This window comes from Rhyacophila brunnea, unplaced genomic scaffold (assembly GCF_057557595.1).
Source record: "Rhyacophila brunnea isolate RB1 unplaced genomic scaffold, BYU_Rbru_1.0 scaffold_20, whole genome shotgun sequence".
Lineage (NCBI taxonomy): Eukaryota > Metazoa > Arthropoda > Insecta > Trichoptera > Rhyacophilidae > Rhyacophila > Rhyacophila brunnea.
In genome coordinates this window covers 6,650,280-6,674,448 of record NW_028232860.1, presented here as the reverse complement: position 1 = coordinate 6,674,448, position 24,169 = coordinate 6,650,280, and the positions used below count along the sequence as shown (strand labels likewise).

The 24,169-nt window shown below is 36.3% G+C and overlaps 1 protein-coding gene across 1 annotated transcript in view; it reads right to left on the bottom strand.

Annotated features, from left to right (window-relative positions):
* spn-E (tudor domain containing 9 protein spindle E) overlaps nucleotides 1-20,642 on the bottom strand; it is a 64,112-nt gene extending 43,470 nt beyond the window's left edge. The window contains exons 1-8 of the mRNA XM_085948091.1: nucleotides 20,245-20,642; nucleotides 14,415-14,552; nucleotides 11,944-12,165; nucleotides 9,617-9,692; nucleotides 8,409-8,539; nucleotides 6,731-6,889; nucleotides 4,437-4,636; nucleotides 911-1,086 (exon numbers count right to left, since the gene is read on the bottom strand). Of these exons, the coding sequence (XP_085804217.1) occupies nucleotides 911-1,086; nucleotides 4,437-4,636; nucleotides 6,731-6,889; nucleotides 8,409-8,539; nucleotides 9,617-9,692; nucleotides 11,944-12,165; nucleotides 14,415-14,552; nucleotides 20,245-20,436 (1,294 nt within the window). The 5' untranslated portion in view covers nucleotides 20,437-20,642. The remainder of the gene's footprint in view (nucleotides 1-910; nucleotides 1,087-4,436; nucleotides 4,637-6,730; nucleotides 6,890-8,408; nucleotides 8,540-9,616; nucleotides 9,693-11,943; nucleotides 12,166-14,414; nucleotides 14,553-20,244) is intronic.
* Nucleotides 20,643-24,169: the final 3,527 nt, after the last annotated feature.

Below are 24,169 nucleotides of genomic sequence, written 5' to 3'. Positions count from 1 at the left end.
CGGCCATGTTTACAAAAATATTTAATTCAGCCGTAGAAATTCTATTTTACTCTAACACATATTGCGTAGATATAAGCGTGCCGAATGCTTTCTCACTCGGACTTCCGCCCCTTAAGAGTCAAAGAAACGTATTTCATTTTTCTCTACTTTACAGGAGACCCAAACACAAGTAAATTTTAATTCCACCGACATTAACAGAAAAGTGTTTGCAGGAGATATGTATTGACCTATCTTTTATCTATTGAATTTTAACATGGATCATGTTTAACTCATGATCTCCGACGCAAAAGCGTTACGAAAAATAGATGTAGAATAACTATAGACGCGCGCGCGCGCCCTGATTACTTACGCGCGCCGATTAATTTCATTGTACATTCAGTGCCTACATCATAGACTAATTAATATACTATGGCCTACATTCTGTGCGACGTATTGTTTGTCTATTATTATTACTTCTTAGTTTTATTATTGTAATTACATAATTTTCAGAAACGTAAAATTGTTTGAATCCTTTGGATTCTACTTTGGCAAATATATTTTCTTTCGAATTTGGACAACCAGCAATCAGAGAATCAGTAGGCAAAGCATGTTCCATGTTTAATAATTTTATTTTGATAAGTTTCTTTGTCACTTAGCGTAACATTTCATTTAATGTCTAGTACCATACGTAACTCAAAATCGTTAAAAATTAAGATAGGTTTCTTTGACTCTAAGGGGCCGACTTATGGTTCGTTTTTGTTTAGTCCTTGCACATAGCGGAAAAGTACAAAGCTTGCAATTTGAGACATTTTTTTGATAAAGTACATTATTTTAAAGTTTTTTAATTAATCAATACGCAAAACATTAAACAGAATAATATAAAATTGGATATGCTCATATTATAAAAGAGTGCAAAAATAGATAGTATCACCATATTTGATGTCGGGAACTGTAATCGAGCTCTCGGCAATGTTGGTGGCCAGAATGATCTTTCTGTGATTTGGCGGTGGCTTCTGGAACACTTTCACCTGCTCCTCCGATGTGATGGAGGAGTGCAGAGGGATCAGCCACCATTTCAGATCAGCTTTGTTGCAGTCTAATTCTTGCCTGCATCATAAGAACTGACATTAATTATTCACTCAACAAAGGTTTAGCTACGTACACAAGCTTTTTGGTTGATAATTTGACTACAATTCAGCAAAGCTATTCTAGCATATCACTTAGGCTTCGGCCACATAGGTAGGTGCTTCGCTAGCGCTAAGCTAAGTGCTATGCTTGTCTACTAAAAACACTACTGCCACATTGCAAGCTACGTGCTTAGGTACAAATTCATTTAACATTTGGGAGCGCTCAAGTCAACAACGATGTCACTCTCAAAACTAACCAGAAAGCTACTACTCACAGAGAATTTAAGTTTAAAATTTCGGAAGTCTCAAATTCGAACTTGTTGGATGCATAATGTCAATTCATCTCGAAGTACTCTAGGATAATTTCAACTTCTCTACAAAGAATTTCGGAAATATGATGAAAAGTTTTTTAGTTATTTGAGGATGAACCAGGAAACATATGACTTAGTGTTGGGCAAATTAAAAAAGACATTACAAAACGATGATACGCATTTCAGATGTTCCATAACACCCGAGGAAGAACTTTATATACTCTTTTTTATAAACTGCTTCTATTAAAACTTCCTCTATCTTGCAAAATCACTAGGTGACACAATAAAATTAACCAACACGTTTGTTCGCTGGGAGACTCACTAGGTGACTAATAATCACGTAGCAAGGCGCGAAGCGTGCAGTGTGGCCATTGCGATAGTATAGTGTGCATCCCTTTGCTAGGACATGTCACCTAGCTCGTAGCGTAGCACTAAGAACCAAGCGAGGCACTTACCTGTGTGGCCTCAGCCTTAACATCCAAAAAGAGTGACATGTGATAAATATATCACATTTATCACTTTATGTATTCGGGCAGTTAATTGATACAATAAGTTATACATCTGAATTGTTAAAAAGTGCTATTTTTTTAACAGCCCGTCTCTTGGTTATGTTAACTTTTAGAGCGAGATAGAAATGTCAATTTTAGATATTGAGAAATTGAGATGCAAGATGACTTTTAAAAAATAATTACGAAAACACTTAAAATTATGTGTTACAAAAGGTTATTGACCTTTTTATTATTGGCGTTAGGAATAAACATTTGTTAAAATATTTACCAACCTAGCGACGAAGCGATTTTAGATACAGGATAATTACAGGGAATAGTTTTATTACAAATTATCATTTGTATTTTTAATTTTCGGAACAAAAATTGTGAATTTCACGAGAAGTTCGCAAAATTACACTTCTTTCTAGAAGTGCGAAAAGTACGGCATTTTTTGTCAATAATTTTCAGATATTTTATGAGTTATCATATGACAATAGATTATGCTATATAATACAAGCCATTTTTAAAATCTTTACGTAATGGTTTTTTTTATTTAGCACTAAACTTAAAATTCTGAAGAAAAATAATTTTTAGTTGTTATTTATTGAACTTTGAACCTGCCTATTTCGCTTTATTTTTTTTTCTCTCTGTTGTCTTTTAAATCATATTAAAGCACCCTTTTTTTATTTATGTTCAACCAATGAAACAATCAAACGATTTAAACAACCACTTTTTGAGTTATCAATATTTTGTGATTGTTGAAAGTCAATTTTCTATATACAAAAATAGTCAGTCGGTCACAATGGGTTAAGAAAAAAAACTTTTTCTGATATTCAAAATTATAGTATATACCTACCGTTTTTATATCGTACATAGTACGCGGACCAAAGTTATAGTACAAATACTATAATTATAGTACGGTTGGAAAAAAATATGTCTGGCAGACATGTCACAGCCTTCCCGGCGGACAGGGATAGAAATTATGAAATTATTTACATACCAACTGCATATTGTTCAGTTAATAATTTTCTTTGTCAGCATGCATTTTCTGAAATGCGGTCGAATTATCAAAACAAACACCTGCAAACCTAATGCTGAAAAAGGTCATAAACACCGCCCGCAAAGTAATCGCTTCTTGTCACTTATCGTGTTTGCAATTTGAGATTTAAATTAAACGCAATTGATTTATGTAGTTATTAATTTATTGTATTGTGTTTCGGCAAGTAAAAGACAATAAGTGTGTATAGATGGCGATCAAGACTGTAAATCACATGAGCCAAAAAAAGTCAATATGATGAAAGGAATTGTATTGTGCCTAATACATTAATTAATATTAGTTGAATGGACAAAATAAAAGCCTCTATTTTATAAAGTCTCAATTTTATAAAGTCTCATTTTGTTTTCTGTTCATCTCATTTAGCTGGTCACCACACGGTACCCCCAGGCTAGAGCCCTGTCAGCCACCTCCCTTGTGGGAGCCATGATCTACACACTGTAGCTTAGTTAAATGAAAACAAATACGTTTGACTGACAAAATATAGTGTGCACTATTTATGTCGGATCGGACAGCCTACCTTTGCCAATGTTATAATATATTGTTATTTAACAAATACCTACTAAATATTCATGTTTTTGAACATTTCTTTAGTATACCTTTCACGGGTTTTGCAAGTTATAGGTCACGGAAGGCGAACCAATGACACGCTGACCATTTATATGTGACATGCTGGGAAAGTTCAAATTTTTTATGCTTAAATTAAATGGACCTTTGTAAAGAAAAAAATAATAGTCTTGGACTTGTAGTGACCTAAACATTAGGTCTGGAATTGCTAAGTGCTGTAACAGAAATAGTTTGTATTGTTACTGTTTGCCTTTGTTACAGTACTTCAATCTCTTAATAGGTAAAAGTATAATTTTTTTAATGCATCAGAATACAGCAGGTAGGCTGTTAAGATACGTCATAAATGGTGCATACTAAACTTTGTCAGTCATACGTATTTGTTTTCATTGAAATAAGACTACAAAGTTTGGTTTAGGCAGGGCTTAATTAATTTAAAAAATGAACAAACAATATGTGTAATATTATGTATTCTTAATCCAACCAAAACAAATAAGTGTGAATGAAAAAGCATGCACAATTTTTTCGTATCACCTAAAATATACTTAAGCTATCATGGTTTGGTTTACGTAGGGCTTAACTGATTTTTAAAAACTAACCAATACCATCTGTAAATTATAGTCTTACGAGTCCGTATTCTTTATGCTGGCGTGCTGTTTTCCCCCCGCTTCAGCATCTTAACACTGCATTCCCTCTCGTTCCCTCCCATTGAAAACTTGCAACAGTCAAAAGCAGTGACACAATGCCTTCCGTCCGCGAGCGACGTGACGCGAACGCCAGCTTAATACGGACTTCAGTTCAATAAAGACAAAAATACATATGGCTAACAAAATTTAATGTACACTATTTATGGCGCATCCTAACAGCCTACCTCCACCCATCGTTACTGGAATACAATGACAGTACAGCGTACCTTGTTTTGTGGCAATTGAAGACATTGTAAGCCATTTCTATTTCATTGATTCCCGGCAGGAATATGAGAACAGAAGGACGAGGATTTTTGGAGTCAGCCTCCTCTGTGAGATCCATTTGCTCGAAACAATGCAGCAGGTGGAGTACAAACTTATACGTTTCCGGAGGGATCCTTAGCTCGTTCTCTTTTATCACCGGTTTCTGAAGGGAATAAAAAATACTGTGAATATTTTCACTGTCATAACAACAGTGGCGACAGATTAAAAATATGATAGTTCAATGTTTACCTCCATTTCTACAGAAATCATTTAATTACGAGAACTTATTAAATACAATACAGTAAAACTTCGTTAATACCAATTCCACAGGACCGAACATCGAAAAAAAAATTCAAATTACAAATTATGTAATGTATGGGGGAAAAAATATTAAAATATAAAATAAATTTTTTTCGTTTCATGAATATCGTTTACGATCATAGATGTGCCTACTAAATTTCCGGTTCCGTGTGTGTTAATGGGTCATAAAATGTCAGGATTATTTTTATTACCTTCTTGAAATAAGTAATTTATGATGTTTTAAGAAAAGTCTGTCACAATTTTCAATGACTGGCTCATGAAATAGTGTACTTTATTATGATTTATTGAATATTTTTATGCCAGGATTCTGAAATAATTTCGAATTATGAAATTCGAATTAAAGGTATCCTTTTGTATGAAAATAATGTTCAAGGGACTTTTTTTTCGCAAAAATTTCGAATTACAGCAAATTTTGAATTATCCGTGTTCTTATTAACGAGGTTCTACTGTACGCATTTACTGCTAATAATGCAAATTGATATTTTATTTATCCATTTAAATTAGGCACAGTAACATCTATATTAATTCAATGGAACCTATGAATCATTTCAATCATACTTCACACAATTAAATTAAATGAAACCTGGTGGTGATGTTTGGTATTCGGAACGTAATTATTTGATAATGTCACCAAACAGTTAAACAGTCAATGGAGTATGATCACACGCCTTCGTGGTCCGGTGCATAAGGCACTGGGTTCTCAGCCGGGATCGATTTCCGGTGAGGTCACAATATATTTATGTGGTTTTCTCAAAGCCTTGGTGTTTGTGGTAGTTTCACGTCTACTAGTGCACTACTGTCATTGTGCATTACTGTCATATGAGGCGCTTTGAAACAAAAATGACAGTTTCCTCTAAATCATTAAAAATGTCATATCTTTCTGGAATATGGAATACACATGGAGGACACATGGTATTTGCACAGATTTTAATTTGAAAGTATTGTATCGAAAATTTGGTAGGCAAATCTATGATCGTAAACAAAATTAATGAAAATAAAAAAAAAGAAAATCTAAATTTTAATATTTCCCCCCCATACATTTCATATCCTGTAATTCGATTTTTTTTTCGATTTTCGGTCCCGTGAAATTCGTATTAACAAGGTTTTACTGTAAAACCTTTTGCTGCTATTTTTTTCTAAAGCCCTCATATACATACATTTTTACAATAAAGAAAAAATATATCAAATTCAACATTAAATTTGATCAATGTTAGTACAGTAAAAACAATGATTCGGTTCATGGATTGTATGCATACGAATACGTATACTGTTGACAGCGCTGTGAGCACATCGACTGCCAGGTAATTAGTACCAATAGTATGGCTAAATATTCGCACGCACACCATCGACCAACCGAACCATTTTGTTTTTACTGTACAATATGTTTATAATCAGAAAAGTAACAGAAATATATCTACATCAAGTCAGTATATCTGTCATTGAAAAATATCAATTTATTCATTTGTAAATTTGTATTAAAAATGATGATGATAGCTGTCAAAAAATAATCACATTTTTTACTACGTTGATAATTCCTAAGCAAGGACTTCAATCAAAGGTTAGCAGTCAAACCTAGATCAAATTCTGAACGGAATAACCTAAAGGCGTGACTTAAGCTCAAATTACATTGGCAGATTGCGTCCGGCCTGATCGTCTGCCACGACTGTCAAAATCTATTCTCTATGGTTTTCAAGGATCGGGAGCGATAACATAGAGTGTTTACTCTATGTTTATCTTAAACCAATCAAAAACAAGGACCAACGCAATTGAATCGTTGCGTGTAATTGCAAAAAGTGTAAAAACGTTGGCCACGACGGTCGACGTGGATCGTTGGATCGGGTTGGGTCTGCGCGTCTGCCAATGTAATTAAGCCTTTACGGAGGAAATACGGATAAAAATTACAATTTTATAAAAGAAATAAGGGAATGAAACGAACCAGTGGAAGTTGACGTATGTCATCAAGGTAAAATGTCTTCACATCGTGGGACCTGAGATTGCCAACGCTTATGACAGGGAATCCGCCGCTGTCATCACCCGGAGCAGTGAAGTACTGCGAGAAACGTTCCACCTCAAACGTGGCCGACATCAAAATTATCTGTAAACCAAAAACACATGGTAAATTATCATTTATGTTGAGCTATGTAAATCTATATTGTAGCAGAATATGTAGGGTTTATAATTTGACTGCTATTTTTCCTTCGGTTGAGACTAATTAAGAAAAAACCTTCTCTGACCGTTGATAAATAATTGAGGATTGAAAGGAAACAAGTGCAAATGTATCCAAAATGTTTAAATGGACTTCAAAGTTAAAGATGAGGTTGTAAATTCTACTTAATTTTTTCAAACATCCCATAGAGGTTTTGTTCTTAAATGGTCAAATTACTATTCCAAGAAAATATGTTTTTAGTATTATTTAATGAAATACAAGTCAAGCATAAACATTCAAATTAGATGCGTTGCCATGAAAATAATAACACTTTGTACACAGCAGTTCATTGAGTGTATTCCGATGATAGGAATTTTTATACCCTTTTTTATATAAAGCAGTTACATCATTAAATCCTTTTTTTTGTCAACACCTCAATTATCGCTTGTGGAAACCAGGTCATAATAGCAGATAGGCCTGACTGAAAGTTCTTCCCTTTCAACTCACATATTGGGACTCTTCCAGAGAACATGATTGACATCCTGCAATTCTCCCCATCATCATGTCAAGTGGATTCTATTAGACCACGATAAGTGACTTTGGTAATGGAACCGGATTTAGGCCTTCCGGTCACGATATTACTCAAAAAAGACGAGACTGAAACTAAAATTCCAGCCAATATCTAGCTAATGTATTTCAATGGTGGCTCACTCACGACAAGACTGGAATCCCACAGTTTCAAAACGTTCACTACTAAACTGAAGAGACGCGACATGCTAGTCACCTAGTCTCCCATAAAACAGTGGTGCCAATATCAGTAGATTCGATAAAAAAATCATATTTTCTTACCAAAATTGGTAGCCCTGAACTGAACAAGCATTGTCAGGACATCAAAAGTTAAAGATGGGCGAACCGATTTTTAATTTAAAATTTGTGGCAGAAGTTGAGAAATACTCCTGCCTGTTTAATTACAGGCTGACAGGCTGAAAAAGCTTAGAATGAAGTAGGAAGGACAGTGGGTTTGACAGTTTTAGGTTATGAGATTATTATTGCAAGTGGGTTTCGGTAGTGCCGTGTGCGAAGCAGCAGTCATTGGCCAGTTTATGAGTTCCATCAGCAACTAGTTCGTCGGATTTTAGTTTCTCCATGAGCGAAAGGCCTTAAACCCACCGAACATGAGAGATGAGGTGTTTAACCAAAAGGTACGCGATAATATGTACAATTAGTTGTAATAGTTGTAGTAAATGGAGATGGGTAGACGAAAGGCAAAGTATTAAAATGTTTTTGAGAATAACACATTTTAAACTATAGTGGCATATATGTATATTTATCAGATCAAAATGATATTTGGTGACATGGTGAAAGAATCCAGAGAACAGACAACTTCAATTTTACTTAGGCTTATCACCTATCCAGCTCTTCAATTATTATTCTTTCACCGTGAGTGTCTGAGAATGAATGAAATAACCTTAATGTCCCTGCAGTGTGTGGTGTATAAAAGTTTCCGAATGATGATTAGCAGGAAGTCCATTTCTTGGTCACGTTCGTGAACTTCGTCCAAGATAATATGGGTGTAACTATTTAGGTTCTGGCTCGATACTGTAAAAATAATAATTATTTATATGATTATATATAAGCTAAGCCAAATCTGTAAATTAACATAACTTCAATGCAAATTTCCTGAAAACCAATAGATACCAGTATAAAACCAATATAATACAAGTGTAATATATAAATAGTATAATAACAGATATAAAACTTTATTTTAAGTAGATTCAAGTATTTTTTACAGTAGTCATTTTTGTGTTTAACAAGGTACTTAAATGGTGCCATTATGTAAAATTTTACATAATAAAATTTCATTTTTTTATATCTAATATATATGATTAAGGCAACTGAATTTTCTAATAATTGTAAATTGTACATGATGATTTAATGGTACACATAATACAAATATTCAAGATATAAAACATTCATCTGTAATGTAATTATTAAATAATAATAATGCAACAAAGAAAAGAAGCATTCTGGTTCTACAAAAATCAAATACAAAGTAATTTAATAAACAAATATATTTAAAATCACGTCCTACATGGTTTTGACACATTTACCTCATTGATCTAGTCATTTTATAAATGAATTTTGTAACTTTATTGCGAGACAAAAATTGATACGTTAAACGTTCCCTGTATAATTATTGTCACTTAGTCAATTTTTCCAGGCAAAAAAATGTGTCTTAAAGCAGATAGTCATTTTGACAAACTCGGGTTAGTATGTTTCCAGGCTGTAAATCAACTGGGCATTTTTTTCAGACAACCGCAACGTTATTAAGATGTCAGATAGTTATTTAGTGCATTTTCACGAAAAATGCAGTTGAGACACTTTTACTTGTATGACGACGATGTGTTGCAAATTCTTGCGTTGCAACTTTGCAATAACAAATGCTACATTTTTCGATGTAATGTATTATTCATTGAATAAAAATTAGTTACATTAATTAAAAAAATATAAATGTACCCATTAATACACATTTGCATTGGATAACGAAATGGTAAGTAATTTTCTCAAACCTCCAACAGATGTAATAAAATAAAAACAAATCCAATAAGTATGTGGAAAGTCATAGGTTCAAATCCGAAAGTAAATAACAATATTTAAAGATGACGGAAGACTCACCCAATGATTGCAACAGTACACCAGTCGTAACATATTGAAGAACCGTGTCCACAGACGTCTTTTTGTTGAGGCCAATCTGTCAATGATGATTAGAAAAATCTCAGAAAAAATAGAGGGATTCATATGAACTTTTTGTATTATAAACTCGACTAGTAATTCTAAAGAAGATTACTACCTACTACTGTCAGAAAGTAAGAATTCTACTTGAAGTGGAAGTGGGTGATGAAGTGATTAGATGTGGACATGGTTAGTGGTTCCTGAAAGTGTGTACGAATGTTGAATGTTCAAAAGTAGAGCAATGTAAATTAAAACATCTAAAAGTCTATTTTCAAATACAGTACTCTCTCAGTAATCTGCCACCCCAAAAACCAGACAGGTGTCCTATTAGTGAAAGTGGCGGATTATAGTGCATACATACAAAATATGGTAATAATTACAAGATAAAAAGAACTTTTAATATACCACGTTTTTAAATTTTCTCTTGAATCATATAAACTTAACAATTCTACGTATTAATAAATATTTTTTTTTGCACTTGATAGAAATACTGAATAAATATTATATTGATTTCCATAGTAACGCACGTATATATTAATAATTTAGTTGCTAGGACCCCCTTAGCAACCAATAATAGTGAGTAGTAAATATTACTTTTAACGAATTTTTTCCGAAACATATAAAACAGAATTAACTGAAAATGAATTCAGTTCTGCTTAACGATGGCCAAAAGTATTAAAAGAATGCATTGTCATCGTGTTCTGATATATTCTAAAAGTTTCAAATGTCTAGCTAGTCGAGAAGTTAGTTAAAAATCTTCAATCGGTCCTATACAAATCTTGAACAAACAAGAAAAAATCTGTACCGGACAAACTATAATACGAGCTAATAAAAACGTGGTAAAAATTAAAACAGGTATTTCGTAAAAGTAGTAAAAAAAAACGTAAAACTTTTTTTGAGAAATTTGTACTAGCAAATTACGGTTTTATTTATAATCAAAATATTAAACAGTAAATCACTTGACACAATCAGTTGTTCATTGAAGCAGATATTCTTGAATGTCTTAGGATTCCTGGCTTTCTCTATGACCAAAAGCTTCATTTTGTGTGTCCCGGTTGTATTGGAGCACGGCATAATTGTGGTGCGGTTCTTGGGCACTTTCCTCCCTGGTACATTACTTTCTTCACAATGACCGTACGTTTTACGAAGGAGAAGTTTCCGAAATAAGCCCGTCTCATCTGCGTTGTATACTTGTACGCAGCGGACTACTGAAGTTGACAATCGAATACCGGCGAATTATACAGCTTGCTTTTGTGCTTTCAACTAGTAAAAATAACGGCGGATTATAGTAGTGTCGGATAATCGAGCGGCGAATTGCTGAGAGTGTACTGTATTCATTTATCAATGTGTATAATAAAGTTAAGGAGGCGTGTTAGCAATCGGGTGTTTTCTTTATAAACTTGTCAAGAGATACATAGTTGAATACCACCCCTTTTTCTTGATAAAGGGTTCTATGACATGTTGTGTCTTTATCAATTGCGACTGCATTGAAGCGCACAGTTTTTGCAATATCAACAAAAATTTAAATTATAAAAAATGTACGATATAGCAAATTGTACGAAAGTCGAGGGCTGCCTGTGTAAATACCCATTTTTTAAATTGTGAAAAATGATTTTTTTGAGATGTAGGCAAAATTCCATGAACTTATGAACTTTGTAGTTGAATTTTTGTTATCGGTCAGGTTTGTGTACTTGAATGTATTGTTGACTTTAACCGGTTCTGTGCCAAAGCGAACATGTTCGCGGATATGGCTGGGCGTAAAGTGCCCGCACTACAAAAAATGCGAATTTATTCGCCTGTCTTTGACGATAGAATGCCAGTCTCAGGCGTTTATTTTGAATAATTTACAATTCGGAAGAACAATGGTCCAATAATGAGACATTTAGCATATGGTTGGTAAGTCGCGAGTGGAGAACTACAAGGTTCTAAGTGTTTGTCCTTGGAGAAACAAAAGTAACAATGAGGCAGCTTAGAATACTACTTCATTGTTGGGTTTGTTTTTTCAAGGACGAACACTTAGAACCTTGTAGTATTAGGCTCGCGAAGTGTTTATGATAAACTTTCAATATATCTAAAAAAAAAAAAAAAATAAGGTTTATTTTTGCTAAAAAAATCGCAGCCTCTCACTTGCTGCCATACAAAACCTCCCTGCACAGATCAGGTTAAGAATCTATCACCACGGTTTAACAACAACATAAGGTCATTATTGAGATCCAGTGTGCGCAAGGTGGAAGTAATAAGAAAAGACTGAAAGAAGAAGATTTAGATACCTGATAGCCGACCAATCCGCCGAGTTCGAGGTTGTTGACATCACAAACTCTTTTGGCGATTGAGACTGTAGCAATACGTCTTGGCTGAGTCACAACGATGTTGCAGAACGTTTTTCGCCGGTAATTGTCTTCCAGGATCCACTGCGGTACTTGCGTGGTTTTTCCGCAACCTGTCGGACCCTCGATGATCGTAACAGGCATTGATTTTATATTAGCCATTACCTGAAAGCAGTTCCAATGTAAGAATATTGATTAAGAGATCACAATCTCGATAATCCCAGAATTAATATTTTTTCATTTCTGGAAGAAGTGAACTCTATCTGCATTGAAATAAGGGTCAATTTGCAAACGGTATTAATTTGTATAAGTCATTACACTAGAACCTCGATATAACGGACTTCGGATATAACAGATAAAATATCCGGTCAAATGTAGAAATTGTTAAGAACACCCTGTAATGTTATACATGTTTAAATCCAAGTGTCACCGCTTGTAAACAACATTCTACGCATGATAATCACGTTGTATCTCTCGCACTCAAATTTGAGTCACAATGCCGTCCTGCTCGTAGACTGAATGTCGCAGACGTTTACAACGCGGACCGCTAGTTCACGCAGCTGCACGGCAATTTAATTTGTTTACTCGAAGTGAATGGATGCATTTATTACTCCATTCAATAAGTTTACAATGGTTAGAAGTAAGAAAGAAACAGCAGATGAAGTCATGAGGAAGAAGCAACACGTCAAAAACAAAAGTTATCAGTGATAAGATCGCATCTCGACAATCTAATAACATTTAATGACCATTTGTCAGATAACGAAATTCATGCATTTTTGTAATCTTAGAGAATTGATTATAAAACAGCAGACTTCAAAAGTGTAAACAAAACTTGATTCTTTTTTCAAAGCAGGATTGTTGTCATTTTATGGTGCTATTTGATATTTGGTTGTGAAAATTGGTAAATGTCAAAAATGCTTGCTGCGGTGTAGTTAGTTTTTTTCCAGCAGGTTCGCACTAGAGCCATTCTGGTCCATGATCGACTGGACAACCGTCCATCTCTATACCGGCTCTCTCTTTCTCTCCAGTCAGTCGCACTTAACCTCTTTTCGTCCCTATTGACGTTCTCCTCAGGGGGCGGCACAGGGACTCAAGTCATTGACTATATTGGGCTTAAATTGTTCGGAGAGCGCTGCATTCGTACGCATTGCACTACCTTTGGTTTTCTTTACCCGGACCAAGTATTATTCGCATCAACGTGAATCCAGTGCTTACAGGTTCAAGTCATGTTGGCTTCGTATTTTGTTCGTAGTATATATCTGAAGTGTATCTATTTTGGCACGATGGCCGAGCGGTTACGGCGTCGGTTAATAATGTCGAGGGTCCTAGGTTTCAATACAGTATCTGGCAAAATTCACACATTTTTCGATGTGTCTTTAGACCTCCTAGTATTCACCTAATCGATTAGGCAAGTGGCTAACATCCATTTCTTGTAAAAAAAATCTGTTAATACAACCTCCAGTCTGAGAAGGCCCATATTCAAATTTATTTATTTCACATAATAATGAACATGACAAATTATAAATTCAAAGCATTCACGACATGACATAAAATAATATGTGTTAACAATTTTCAAATAAAAATACAGGGTAATGAGTAAATAATAGAATAATAAAAAAAAAAGTACATGGAAGCACAGAGTATAGTAGGTTGATAGACCCTATGAAAAAAAAAATTACAATGATGTCCACCTTAATTCAACTCACGTAAGTGGAATATATCAATATCCGAAGCGATTTGATTAAACATAGTTATTGCCCTCCCAATTGGCATTATTAATGGCATGTTAGTTCTGCACCTTGGGAGAACAAACAACGGATGCCCCCGATTTAAAAGATAATTAATAAGAATGGATTCCTAAGATCGGACAAGGTATAAAAAAATGTATCTTTTATACGTCATCTTTTAAACCAGGGGTAGTCAACCTGATCCCTACCGCCCACTAGTGGGCATTCCAGCTTTCATGGTGGGCGGTAGAGGAAACAGCCTCAGGGATCTCATTAATAATTTAATTAATTAAATGTATTTTCATCAGACTTCATGGTTCTATGTATGCAAAGTATAAATTTTAATAAAAAGCTAGATTTAACTACAGTAAGTTGTTTTATAAATATTTATTCTGCCAAACTTAGCGAAAGTCAGTATTACAGTACAGTCAAAGTATTTGGTAAGTAATTATTTATTATATGCTTTAACTTGCTGTAACTCTGCTTTATAAATATTATATAGTAAAGTTGCTTCCTTACTTTATAAATCACCATTACTATGGAACCGGTAGGCGGTTAGAACATTTTACTACTAACTGAGATACAAAAGTGGGCGGAAGGTATAAAAAGGTTGACCACCCCTGTGTTTCAGTGCCTGGTTTGATCGCCAAGGGTTAAAATATCTGTTCATAGATAAATGAAACTCACCTGCGACTTATAATTGTTGATGGCATATGTTTCGCTGTCATCGATTTTCAAGCAGTACTTTTTGAAGACGTTCGCCATACTGTCCTCCTGGACTCGTCTCACTTCATCGTTTGCCCAAGGTTTTGGCTGCTTAGAGAGCTACAAAATCAATTTCAAGAAGATGTTGAACAAAAACCTTCTACTAGGTAAATATATATAGAAATTTAATCTGTGATAACAGGATTTTCATCACAATTTGCATGATTTTGAAGTTAAGGTGCTTTTAAACGATCAGTTTTGCTATCCAATCAGTCTCCGTTTTCGTCGAGCTGTCCGTTAAACTGACATGTAAATGCAAAACTGAAGCAGCCGACAAAAAACTAAAACGGAAACGAGACAGGATGGATTTCATCATTTATCGTATCTGTTTTTAGAGTTTCCAGTTAAATTGACGTGTAAATTACTATGTTGCCATATTTTTCATACTAATTTTCTAATTTTTATGGAAATAAAGTCGAACTTGGTTATTTCGAGGAAGATGGGACCGACTGAATTTGCTCTTTATAAGCATTACTCGTTATATCAGAGAATAGTTATTTTTAAATGAGCGGTCACATTACACAAAAAGTCGAAAATAAAAAATCTGAAAACCATCGTAAAAATCCTCGAAACAAGCATGGCATTCATAAATACAAAAGAAGTTGTTTATTGTAATGAACGATGGTAGGTAGCTACGGACTTCACAAACCTTGGATTTTTCAACCATAAGCGTGTATACTTTTTTATTATTGTCGGCGAAACACCAATTAGGTCGGTACTTAGACACTTCACTAGTGTCATAAACATAATCCGTCCCTGGCGGATTGGATTTTATTGCTTAGGGTCGAAATGTTTTTAAACGATCGACCCATTAACAGTATTTTAGCTCGGTATATCCGATAAGTTGCTCGTTATAACAGTGAATAAATGTATGGAGAAAATCATAAACCAAAATGTCAACGAATGTTTCCTCATTACATCCGAGATCTCGCTATGCCCGAGATCGTAATAACTGAGTTCAACTGTATTATAATTTCTTTAAATATAGGTACTTTCCGGGTGAGTGCTTTGGCCTCTAAGCTATCGATCCTAAATATAGGTACTTACTGTATTATATCAACCAATCAATATGTAGTCGCTGTATTTTAAATACCTCTTATGTGGTTTGAGTCATATTCTGAGATAATCGAAAAAAACTACTTGTTTTAAAAAATAATCATAAATGATATATAATTTATGTTTTAACATTTTTTGTAGATCATAATTACAAATTAAAGTTGGATAATTTTAATTTACGTACTCATATACTCATACTTTATCATATAGGATTAATTCTATATGCACCGTGTTCAATACGCTGAATCATGTCGCACATCTGATAAAGAGTCAGAAGTCAAAAAAACACGATTTTGAGTTAAGTAGGTATACAGAAATATTCACAAAAAAAAATCTCCATGTGCTAAAAAATAGTCATACTTTTAGCTTCAATATTAAAATCACTAGATGGAATTGTGACGGTATTACATTGAGACTGTTCTGAAGACAGACTGAGAAGACTGAGGCCATCCTCCCACAGCGCAACTGAAATCTGATGGAACTGGTTTATGAAGGAACTCATAAACTGACCAATGTGATGTTTCGCACACGGCGCTACTGAAACCCAGTTGAAATAATAATCACATAACCTCAAACTGTCAAACTCAACTATCAACCGTGCTGTACAAAAACTGACAACACGCGCGCTGCAGCGTTTACATAAGGTTATTTTGATTTTCCAATTAATATTTAACCAATTTTGGTAAGAAAATATGATTTTTCACCGAAATCTAATGATGTTGGTACCACTGTTTTACGGTGACTGGAAACTTCAGAGACCGCGCGACTAGCATGTCGCATCTCTTCGCGACCGTTTTGAAGCTGAGAGATTCCAGTCTCGCCGTCAGCGAGCCGCCATTGAAATACATTAGCTAGATACTGGCTGGAATTTTAGTTTCAGTTCCGACGGACATAAGTTGCGCCGTGGGAGGATGGCCTGAGACTGAACGTGTTCATTCTCGAACAGTGTCAAGTGGAAAGTGACTATATTGTCATAATTTGAATTGAATATTTTTTGTTGAAATATTCCCAAAACTGTGTCAAAACTCAACTTTTTCACGATTTTCTTTCTGTAAAATGAGTTTTTTTTTTACAATGTAACATAGTATTTTTCACGACGAATCCAAATATATACATAACACTCTTAAGAGTAATGCGGGAAATATACAAAAACGTGATTTTGACCATTTTCAGATTAGTTTTTTGGCTCTACTGAAAAATCTACTTTTTTAAGTTATGACTCTATTTTATTGGATATGCGATGTGTAACCATGCCGTATTCACATAAGATTCTCATTTTCGTCAAAATCACCACATAGGGGTATTTAACACATTGACTGCTGACTAGATAATAACTTTTTAATTACCACATTTAAATAGCATGCTAATTATATCGAATGGCCGCCTGATCGTTACACGCTAGGTGCGACTTTAGCATCCAATGACATAATAAACAGTGACGATGTTTAGAAAGTATTTATAAAAATAATATTCATTTTTAGTGGATAAAAAATATGTAAATATACATCGCCATTTCCCAACTGAACTGTTAACTGAGACCGAACGGACAACAGAACTGATGTTTAAAAGGACCTTAAGCATTTATGTTGGAATAGACCTGCAGGACTATTGTCGCGATGTGATTATTCATTTTCCAAATCGCCGTAATCCAAGACATAATTGCTATCCCGGGGTCCCGTTAACAAACGTTACATTTCACAGTTCTTATCTCAGATAATCAGATAATAGTGCGGCAGATGACCGCGTGACCTTTTATAAATTTCTTTTTAAACCAAACCTAATCTAACCTTACCTAATCTTAAGCGTCGATGACATTGAGCTACTTTACAAGCTGCTAGTCGGCGAGTTTAAAAGCGGGCGAGTCAGCTAGTGCGATTGTGATGATGACACACAAAACTTTCCACTCGCTCAGAAGCCAACAAGCTAGCGAGTTGAATCCATATGTTGTTTCTTTAATTTGTGAATGTAAATAAAAGTTCATTGGGATTTACGCCAGACCCCAATATTGAAAGGGTACATAGGATATTATACTATAATATGTATCTTAAAATGTCATTTTTGGTACAATACGTATTGAGTACTTATTTAGTAAAGTCTCGATGACATCGAGCTACTTTACGAGCTGCTTGCTGGCGAATTTAAAAGCAGGCGAGTCAGCTAGTGCTATTGTGATGATGACACACAAAACTCTCCACTCGCTCAGAAGCCACAAGCTAGTGACCATAGACTATAGATACATCTAGACGCCACCCATTGCATTGCTAAATGAAGCTGCGTGCCGTGCGTTTGGTTTGTGGGCGAGCGAACGCATTCGTCTACAAATGTTCGAGACCATAGACCATTTCGCTAGTGCTCGCACTAGACGCTCAGAATTAAAATATAATTTTCTATTTTTTTACGTTATATAGTATTTTTAAGCGGTCAAAATGCAACCATTAGGTAAAGATATCCATAATTTAAGTTATTTTAAAGAAACACTAAGTCATTGATATTAAAATATATAATAATATACAAATAAATTATCACGAGCATGTATCAACTTACCTATGAAACGTAATACCATCTTCTTGCTTATCAGTACGGCTACCATATTTTAATACAACACACAGAACCATCTTTCCTACTTAATTAACTAAAAATATTTACCACTGACTTTATGTTTAAGGGGGAGACGCATGCCAGCAGAGAACCTAGCGGAAATATACGAAGCTTGCAATTTTAGATTTTTTTTTGATAATTTTCGATTTCAACTGTATTAATTAATAAATATGTATCCGAAAACATTAAAAAGATTTTTTTTTTTAAACTTAAGGATAAACTTACAATTGTAATACAATGTAATAAAATGTGAATTCGTTGCAGGGTCAAATCTTATTATTGCATTATATTTTATGGTCATAATTATCATTAAAATTTAGTTTATTGAGTTTTAGATTTTAGATTTTTGACTAATTCATCGTTTTAATATTTTTTATATTTATTTTTAAAAACATCGATTTTGCCAGTTTATCTTTAAATAAAAAAAAAAAAAATCTTTTTAGTGTTTTCAGATACATATTTATTAATTACTACAGTTGAAATTGTAAATTATCAAAAAAAAAATCTCAAATTGCAAGCTTCGTATTTTTCCGTTAGGTGCCTCTTTTCGCCTCTGATAGTATAAGCATCCCCCTTAACACAAAAAATAGCAATTTTAGCAACACGAGCTCGCAGGTTATCGACGCTACGTGAAGCGATTCACCACGATTTGCCGGCGATACTTTTGGAAACTAACTCACACATATGTAGACCTTTTATCTTACTCTAGCGCGTGTCGCAGAGATTATAAGGGTGCCGAATACTTTCTCACTCGCACTCATGCATCGTTTTTGTTCAGGCCTTGCTAGTGACTATTTTGACAGGACGTAGTTCGTTTTTTTACCGGCAGGTTCGCCACTATCGCTCTACTGCGCAGACGCAGATCGGCCCACACGCCAGCAAGTAGCGAGTAAAGTAGCCCGGCTTTCAACTTTTCTCGGTAGATTGTTTACAATCTGCTTGTTAGCTAGTTCGATGATGACACTGGGCGAGTTTACAAGCGGATTGTAAATTCGCCGGCTAACTTGTAAACAAGTGGTAGCTTGTAAAGTAGCTCAATGTCATCGACGCTTTAGTGTGATTATGGATACATCAAAATGTATGAAAATATCAAACTTTAAATTAACAATTATAAGACAGACTGGCGACCGCCAGCTGGCTCTGCTAGTTATAATAAATACCTACCTATTCTGTCGGCGCATAGGCTTTTCGATCCAATTATTGTAAATTGAAAATTTGAAATTTGCATACATTTTGATGCATCATTATCACAAACTAAGATTATATTAGGTAATATTACGTAGGGGTAGGTTAGATTATGTTAGGTTAGGTCTAAAAAAAAGTTATAAAATCTCATGACATTGTCTGCGGCACATTTACCAAAATGATTCCTATAAGTGAAAAATTTGTGGAATTGGTCTATAAACATTTATAAAGCCTCAATGACATTGAGCTACTTGTTGTCGAATTTACAATCTGTTTGTAAACTAGCCCAGTGTCATCATCGAACAAGCTAACAAGCAGATTGCAAATAATCTACCGAGAAAAGTTGAAAGCCGGTGAACTTTACACGCTACACGCTGGGGTGTGGGCCTACTGCGTCTACGCAGTAGAGCGATGGTAGCTTCCTCCTGGTAAAAAAAAAACTACTCAATATGTGCTGTCAAAATAGTACCGAAAATGACGGTTTCAACTCGCTAGCTTGTTGGCTTCTGAGCGAGTGGAAAGTTTTATGTGTCTTCATCACAATCGCACTAGCTGACTCGCCTGCTTTTAAATTCGCCAACAAGCAGCTTGTAAAGTAGCTCAATGTCAATGTCATTGACGCAAATATGTAGCATTTATAAGGGAGTTTAGCATTGTGTACCCTTTGGGTAACTTTTAAAATATTCAATACTTTAAGGGACAAAGAGCTAAATAATGGACAAACCAGGATATTTGCACATATCTATAGGACAATGTTCTAAAATAAAGAAAAGTCCTTTGAAATAAATGACACAATCTTAAGACCAGTTGCTATTCACTGATCGAGTGCTTAGCATTGTCAGTTTTTTATCATAGAACCCTTAATTCCCGCCAATCTCATATTTCATTACTTTGAAATAAAAAGCACACTTACCTCCAAAGCAGCTTCTAGTTCTAGCTGTTTAAATTTTTCCACATAATCAACTCCTAATGGCGTAGTAGTAGTCGGAGTGCAATTATCGTCATCTTCCTGCGGATAAAACATTTTGCCACCTGTTTGCGATCCTTTCAAATATACTGGCCTACAATCTTTTGTAGCACCAAACCAAGCATTTAGTTCCTCCATGGTGAGAAAATTTGAAAACAATATTCAATAATCAAGCGATGCCTTTAGATGTCTCCTTGTTAGCCGGTGGGCTAAATTAAACAACGCGTTTGCGAATCAATTAGTTACAATTTAACGAGCAAAAAATTCACAATTGCCAAAACATTCCGAAAATGAAATAGTCTCTCCAGTTTCTTATCTGTCTGTTTATGAACGTAGCCATAGACAAATTTGCTAGCAATTGACAACTAATTTTTGACGAGTAGCGCATGCTTCGTGAATAGGTAGTCATTTAGTTAATTTAGATTTATAGGTACCTATGACAAGTTTTTAAAAATTACTTTTGATAAGAGCCAGCGCTCGAAATGGAAAAGTTTACGAACCGGAGCGCTCGACAAATTTTCTGAAGATATTTACATAGTTATCAAATCGTATGTGTATTTTATAAAAATAAGTGTGTCAGATTTTCTATTCTATGGCATATCTAGGTCAGACGGTCGACATAGGTATTTTTTCCACGAGACGGAGAAATAATTTTACAAATTTCACGAGCCGGAACGGCGCTCCGGTGCGTTCCGTTCCATTTCGAGCCCTGATAGGAGCTTTTTATAATTGACCACTTGTTCATGCCGACAGTATGATTTTGTGACTTAGACGACAATCGAACATATTAAATTGCCCAAACCCCCAGTTTTTCTCTCAACCCTGTTTCTGATCAAGAAAGAAGACGGGACGCTATGCCCTGTTTTCAACCAAAAGCGTTTGAATGCTTTCCTACAGCCAAAGCCATTCAAACTAATTCACCATTATGAGGTTCCAGCCGTCTTACAAACAGAAGACTGGCTAGTGGCTAGTAATAATAGATCTAAGCCAGGCGTACCTCCAGGTACCAATGGCTTCTCAACATCGTCGATTCGTTCGACTAGCCTACCAAGGGGAGCTCCTACAATTCACGTGTCTCCCGTTCGTGCTGCCAGCCGCTCCTATTATGAACGCCTACGAAAGAATGGCTGAGAATATTCACTTACCTAGACGACTTCTTTGTAGCCAACCAATCCGAGAAACAGTCTCGGTTCAGGTGGAATACAGGATAACCTTCATACAGTCTTTAGGGTGGTTAATGAATATTAAAATATCCTGTCTGAACCCAAGCCAACAATGAGGGTTCCTGGACATCACATAGGACACACACAACAAGCAGAGGTTTCTGTCGCCGGAGAAGTGTGTATCACTCCGTCACCATCTGCTAATGCAGGTGCAAAAAGGCAGACGGTCCCTCAGACAGGCACATATCCAATCCCTTCTGGAGCGACTCAACTTCACATCCTACCTCCACGAAGAAGGTTGCATTGCCGACGGCTACAACGCTCCAGTCATCAATATGGCTGAGGTCCCATCCTCGCCAATTGATGACAATCCCACCACAGGCCCAATGGGACATCATGTGGTGGCTCTAGGCGATAGGATCCTCAGAGTTGACACAACGCAGGTACAAAAAGGCAGTTGGTCCCTCAGACAGGTACATATCCAATCCATTCTGGGGCGACTCAACTTCACATCCTATCTCCACGAGGAAGGTTGTATTGCCGACAGCTACAACGCTCCAGTCATCAATATGGCTGAGGTCCCATCCTCGCTAATTGATGACAATCCCACCACCGGCCCAACAGGACATCATGTGGTGGCCCTAGGCGATAGGATCCTCAGATTTGACACAACGCAGGTACAAAAAGGCAGTTGGTCCCTCAGGCAGGCACATGTTCAATCTCTTCTGGGGCGACTTAACTTCGTATCCTACCTCCAGGTTGCATTGCCGACGGCTACAAAGCTCCAGTCATCAATATTGTCGAGGTCCCATTCTCACCAATAGACGACAATCCCACCACAGGCCTAACTGGACATCATGTGGTGGCTCCAGGTGATAGGCTCCTCAGAGTTGACACAGTAAATCAATCACTTCCTGACGACAGACGCAGCCGACACAGGCTAGGAAGCCCAACTGAATGAACACCACCTATCAGGTAAGTGGGAACAAGACCAGTTAGCATGGCATAGCATTCCAACAGGAAGGAAATGTTTGCAATTCAATCTCAGGTACAATCAATCATAGGATCAAATCTGCTTCTGCAGAGAGACAACAAAACAGTGGTGGCATATTACATCAACAACGAGGGCGGCACAAAATCTGTCACCCTCCTAAACCTATGCCGACAGATACAAGTATTTACCAGTCGAGCCAACATCACGTTACTGCACAATACCTCCGCAGAAATTACATCTGCGTGGCAGATCATCTCTCCCGCAGGTAACTCATTCCCGAATAGCACCTCATCAACACCGCAACCACCCCCCTGTTTCAAAGATGGGGTGTTTCCGAGGTGGATTTATTCGCAAGCAAAACAGCACATGTCGTTGCAACGTATGTGTCACGAGACGTTACAGACAGTGGCGCGCTGTTTCACGACGCCTTCTGCCGAGTGTAGGACTTCAGACTGGCGTGGATATTTCCCCCACCAAACATACTTTCACGAGTCCTAGCGCACCTGAACTCAGCAAAAGGGAAGTACTTACTAGTGGCACCGAGCTGGAAACAATGCTTTTGGGGAGTGGACTTACGAAAAAGGTCGATAGTACCTCTTTATACAATGCCTCACCTACATACGACACTAGTAGGTATGGAGACCAACCGTCCACCTCCAAGGACCCAGGACCTGTCCCTTTAACTATGGGTAATTTCGGGTGGGGTGGAAATAACATCAAATTTAATGGTGGAAGAAAGGGCACTCCTTACTTCCAGATGGCGGCCTTCGACTCTAAAAACTTACAAACCAGCTTGGAACAAATGGATGACAATGACATGGGTAACATGAACCTAATGGATCATAATAGCCCTCAACCAATGGAATTGGCCAGATACCTAGGCTACAAGCACAACATGGAGGGTTTGTCGTACAACACCATCCTGGTGCATAAGTCAGCCATAGCCACATTTTGCAAACCGATTATCATTGTAGATATCAGCACCAACGTGGTAGTACAACACAATAATGTTACAGGCAATTTCGGTACATAAAACGAAGCCCGTCAAACCACCGGTTTGGGATCCAGGACGAGTGGTAGATCATCTTAGGAAAACAACACCGGTGGAGTACAACCTATTCGAAACGTCTCGCAGGACAGCTACCTACTCGACTGCTTCTCGCATCGGGACGAAGGGTTCATGACCTCACACTACTCAGTAATAGTAGACAATGGAATAGTGGATAAAAGTGAGCACATAATTGTATGGCCAATGCTTGGCGCAAATACAGATACCGCCAAGCATCGTCAATCGGAATGGAAGCTAAGCGCTTCCACGTGGCCCAGTATTCTGGTTACGGAAACTCGCCTGCATGTCTAACCCATAGAGAGGGGAAGGTGGGGATATTTCGGAATTATTTATATCTTCAAGAGGATCACCAAAACCAGCCACCAGGACAGTTATAGGGAATTGGATAAGGTCAGTACTGTTGGAAGCAGGGGTACAAGAACCACCAGGCAGTGTCCGCTCAATGATGGCTTCCTTAAACTGTAAATATACCCAATAGATGATATCTTAAAGAGAGGTAACTGGCGTAGTGAGTTGACATTTCACCACAACTACCAGAGAACGATGGATAACCACCATCAGAAGGGGAAAAGAACCCATTAACTTCTCTATTCAACCATATACATTGAAAGTCACGATGGTCTATACCTCGTCAATGAATCATTG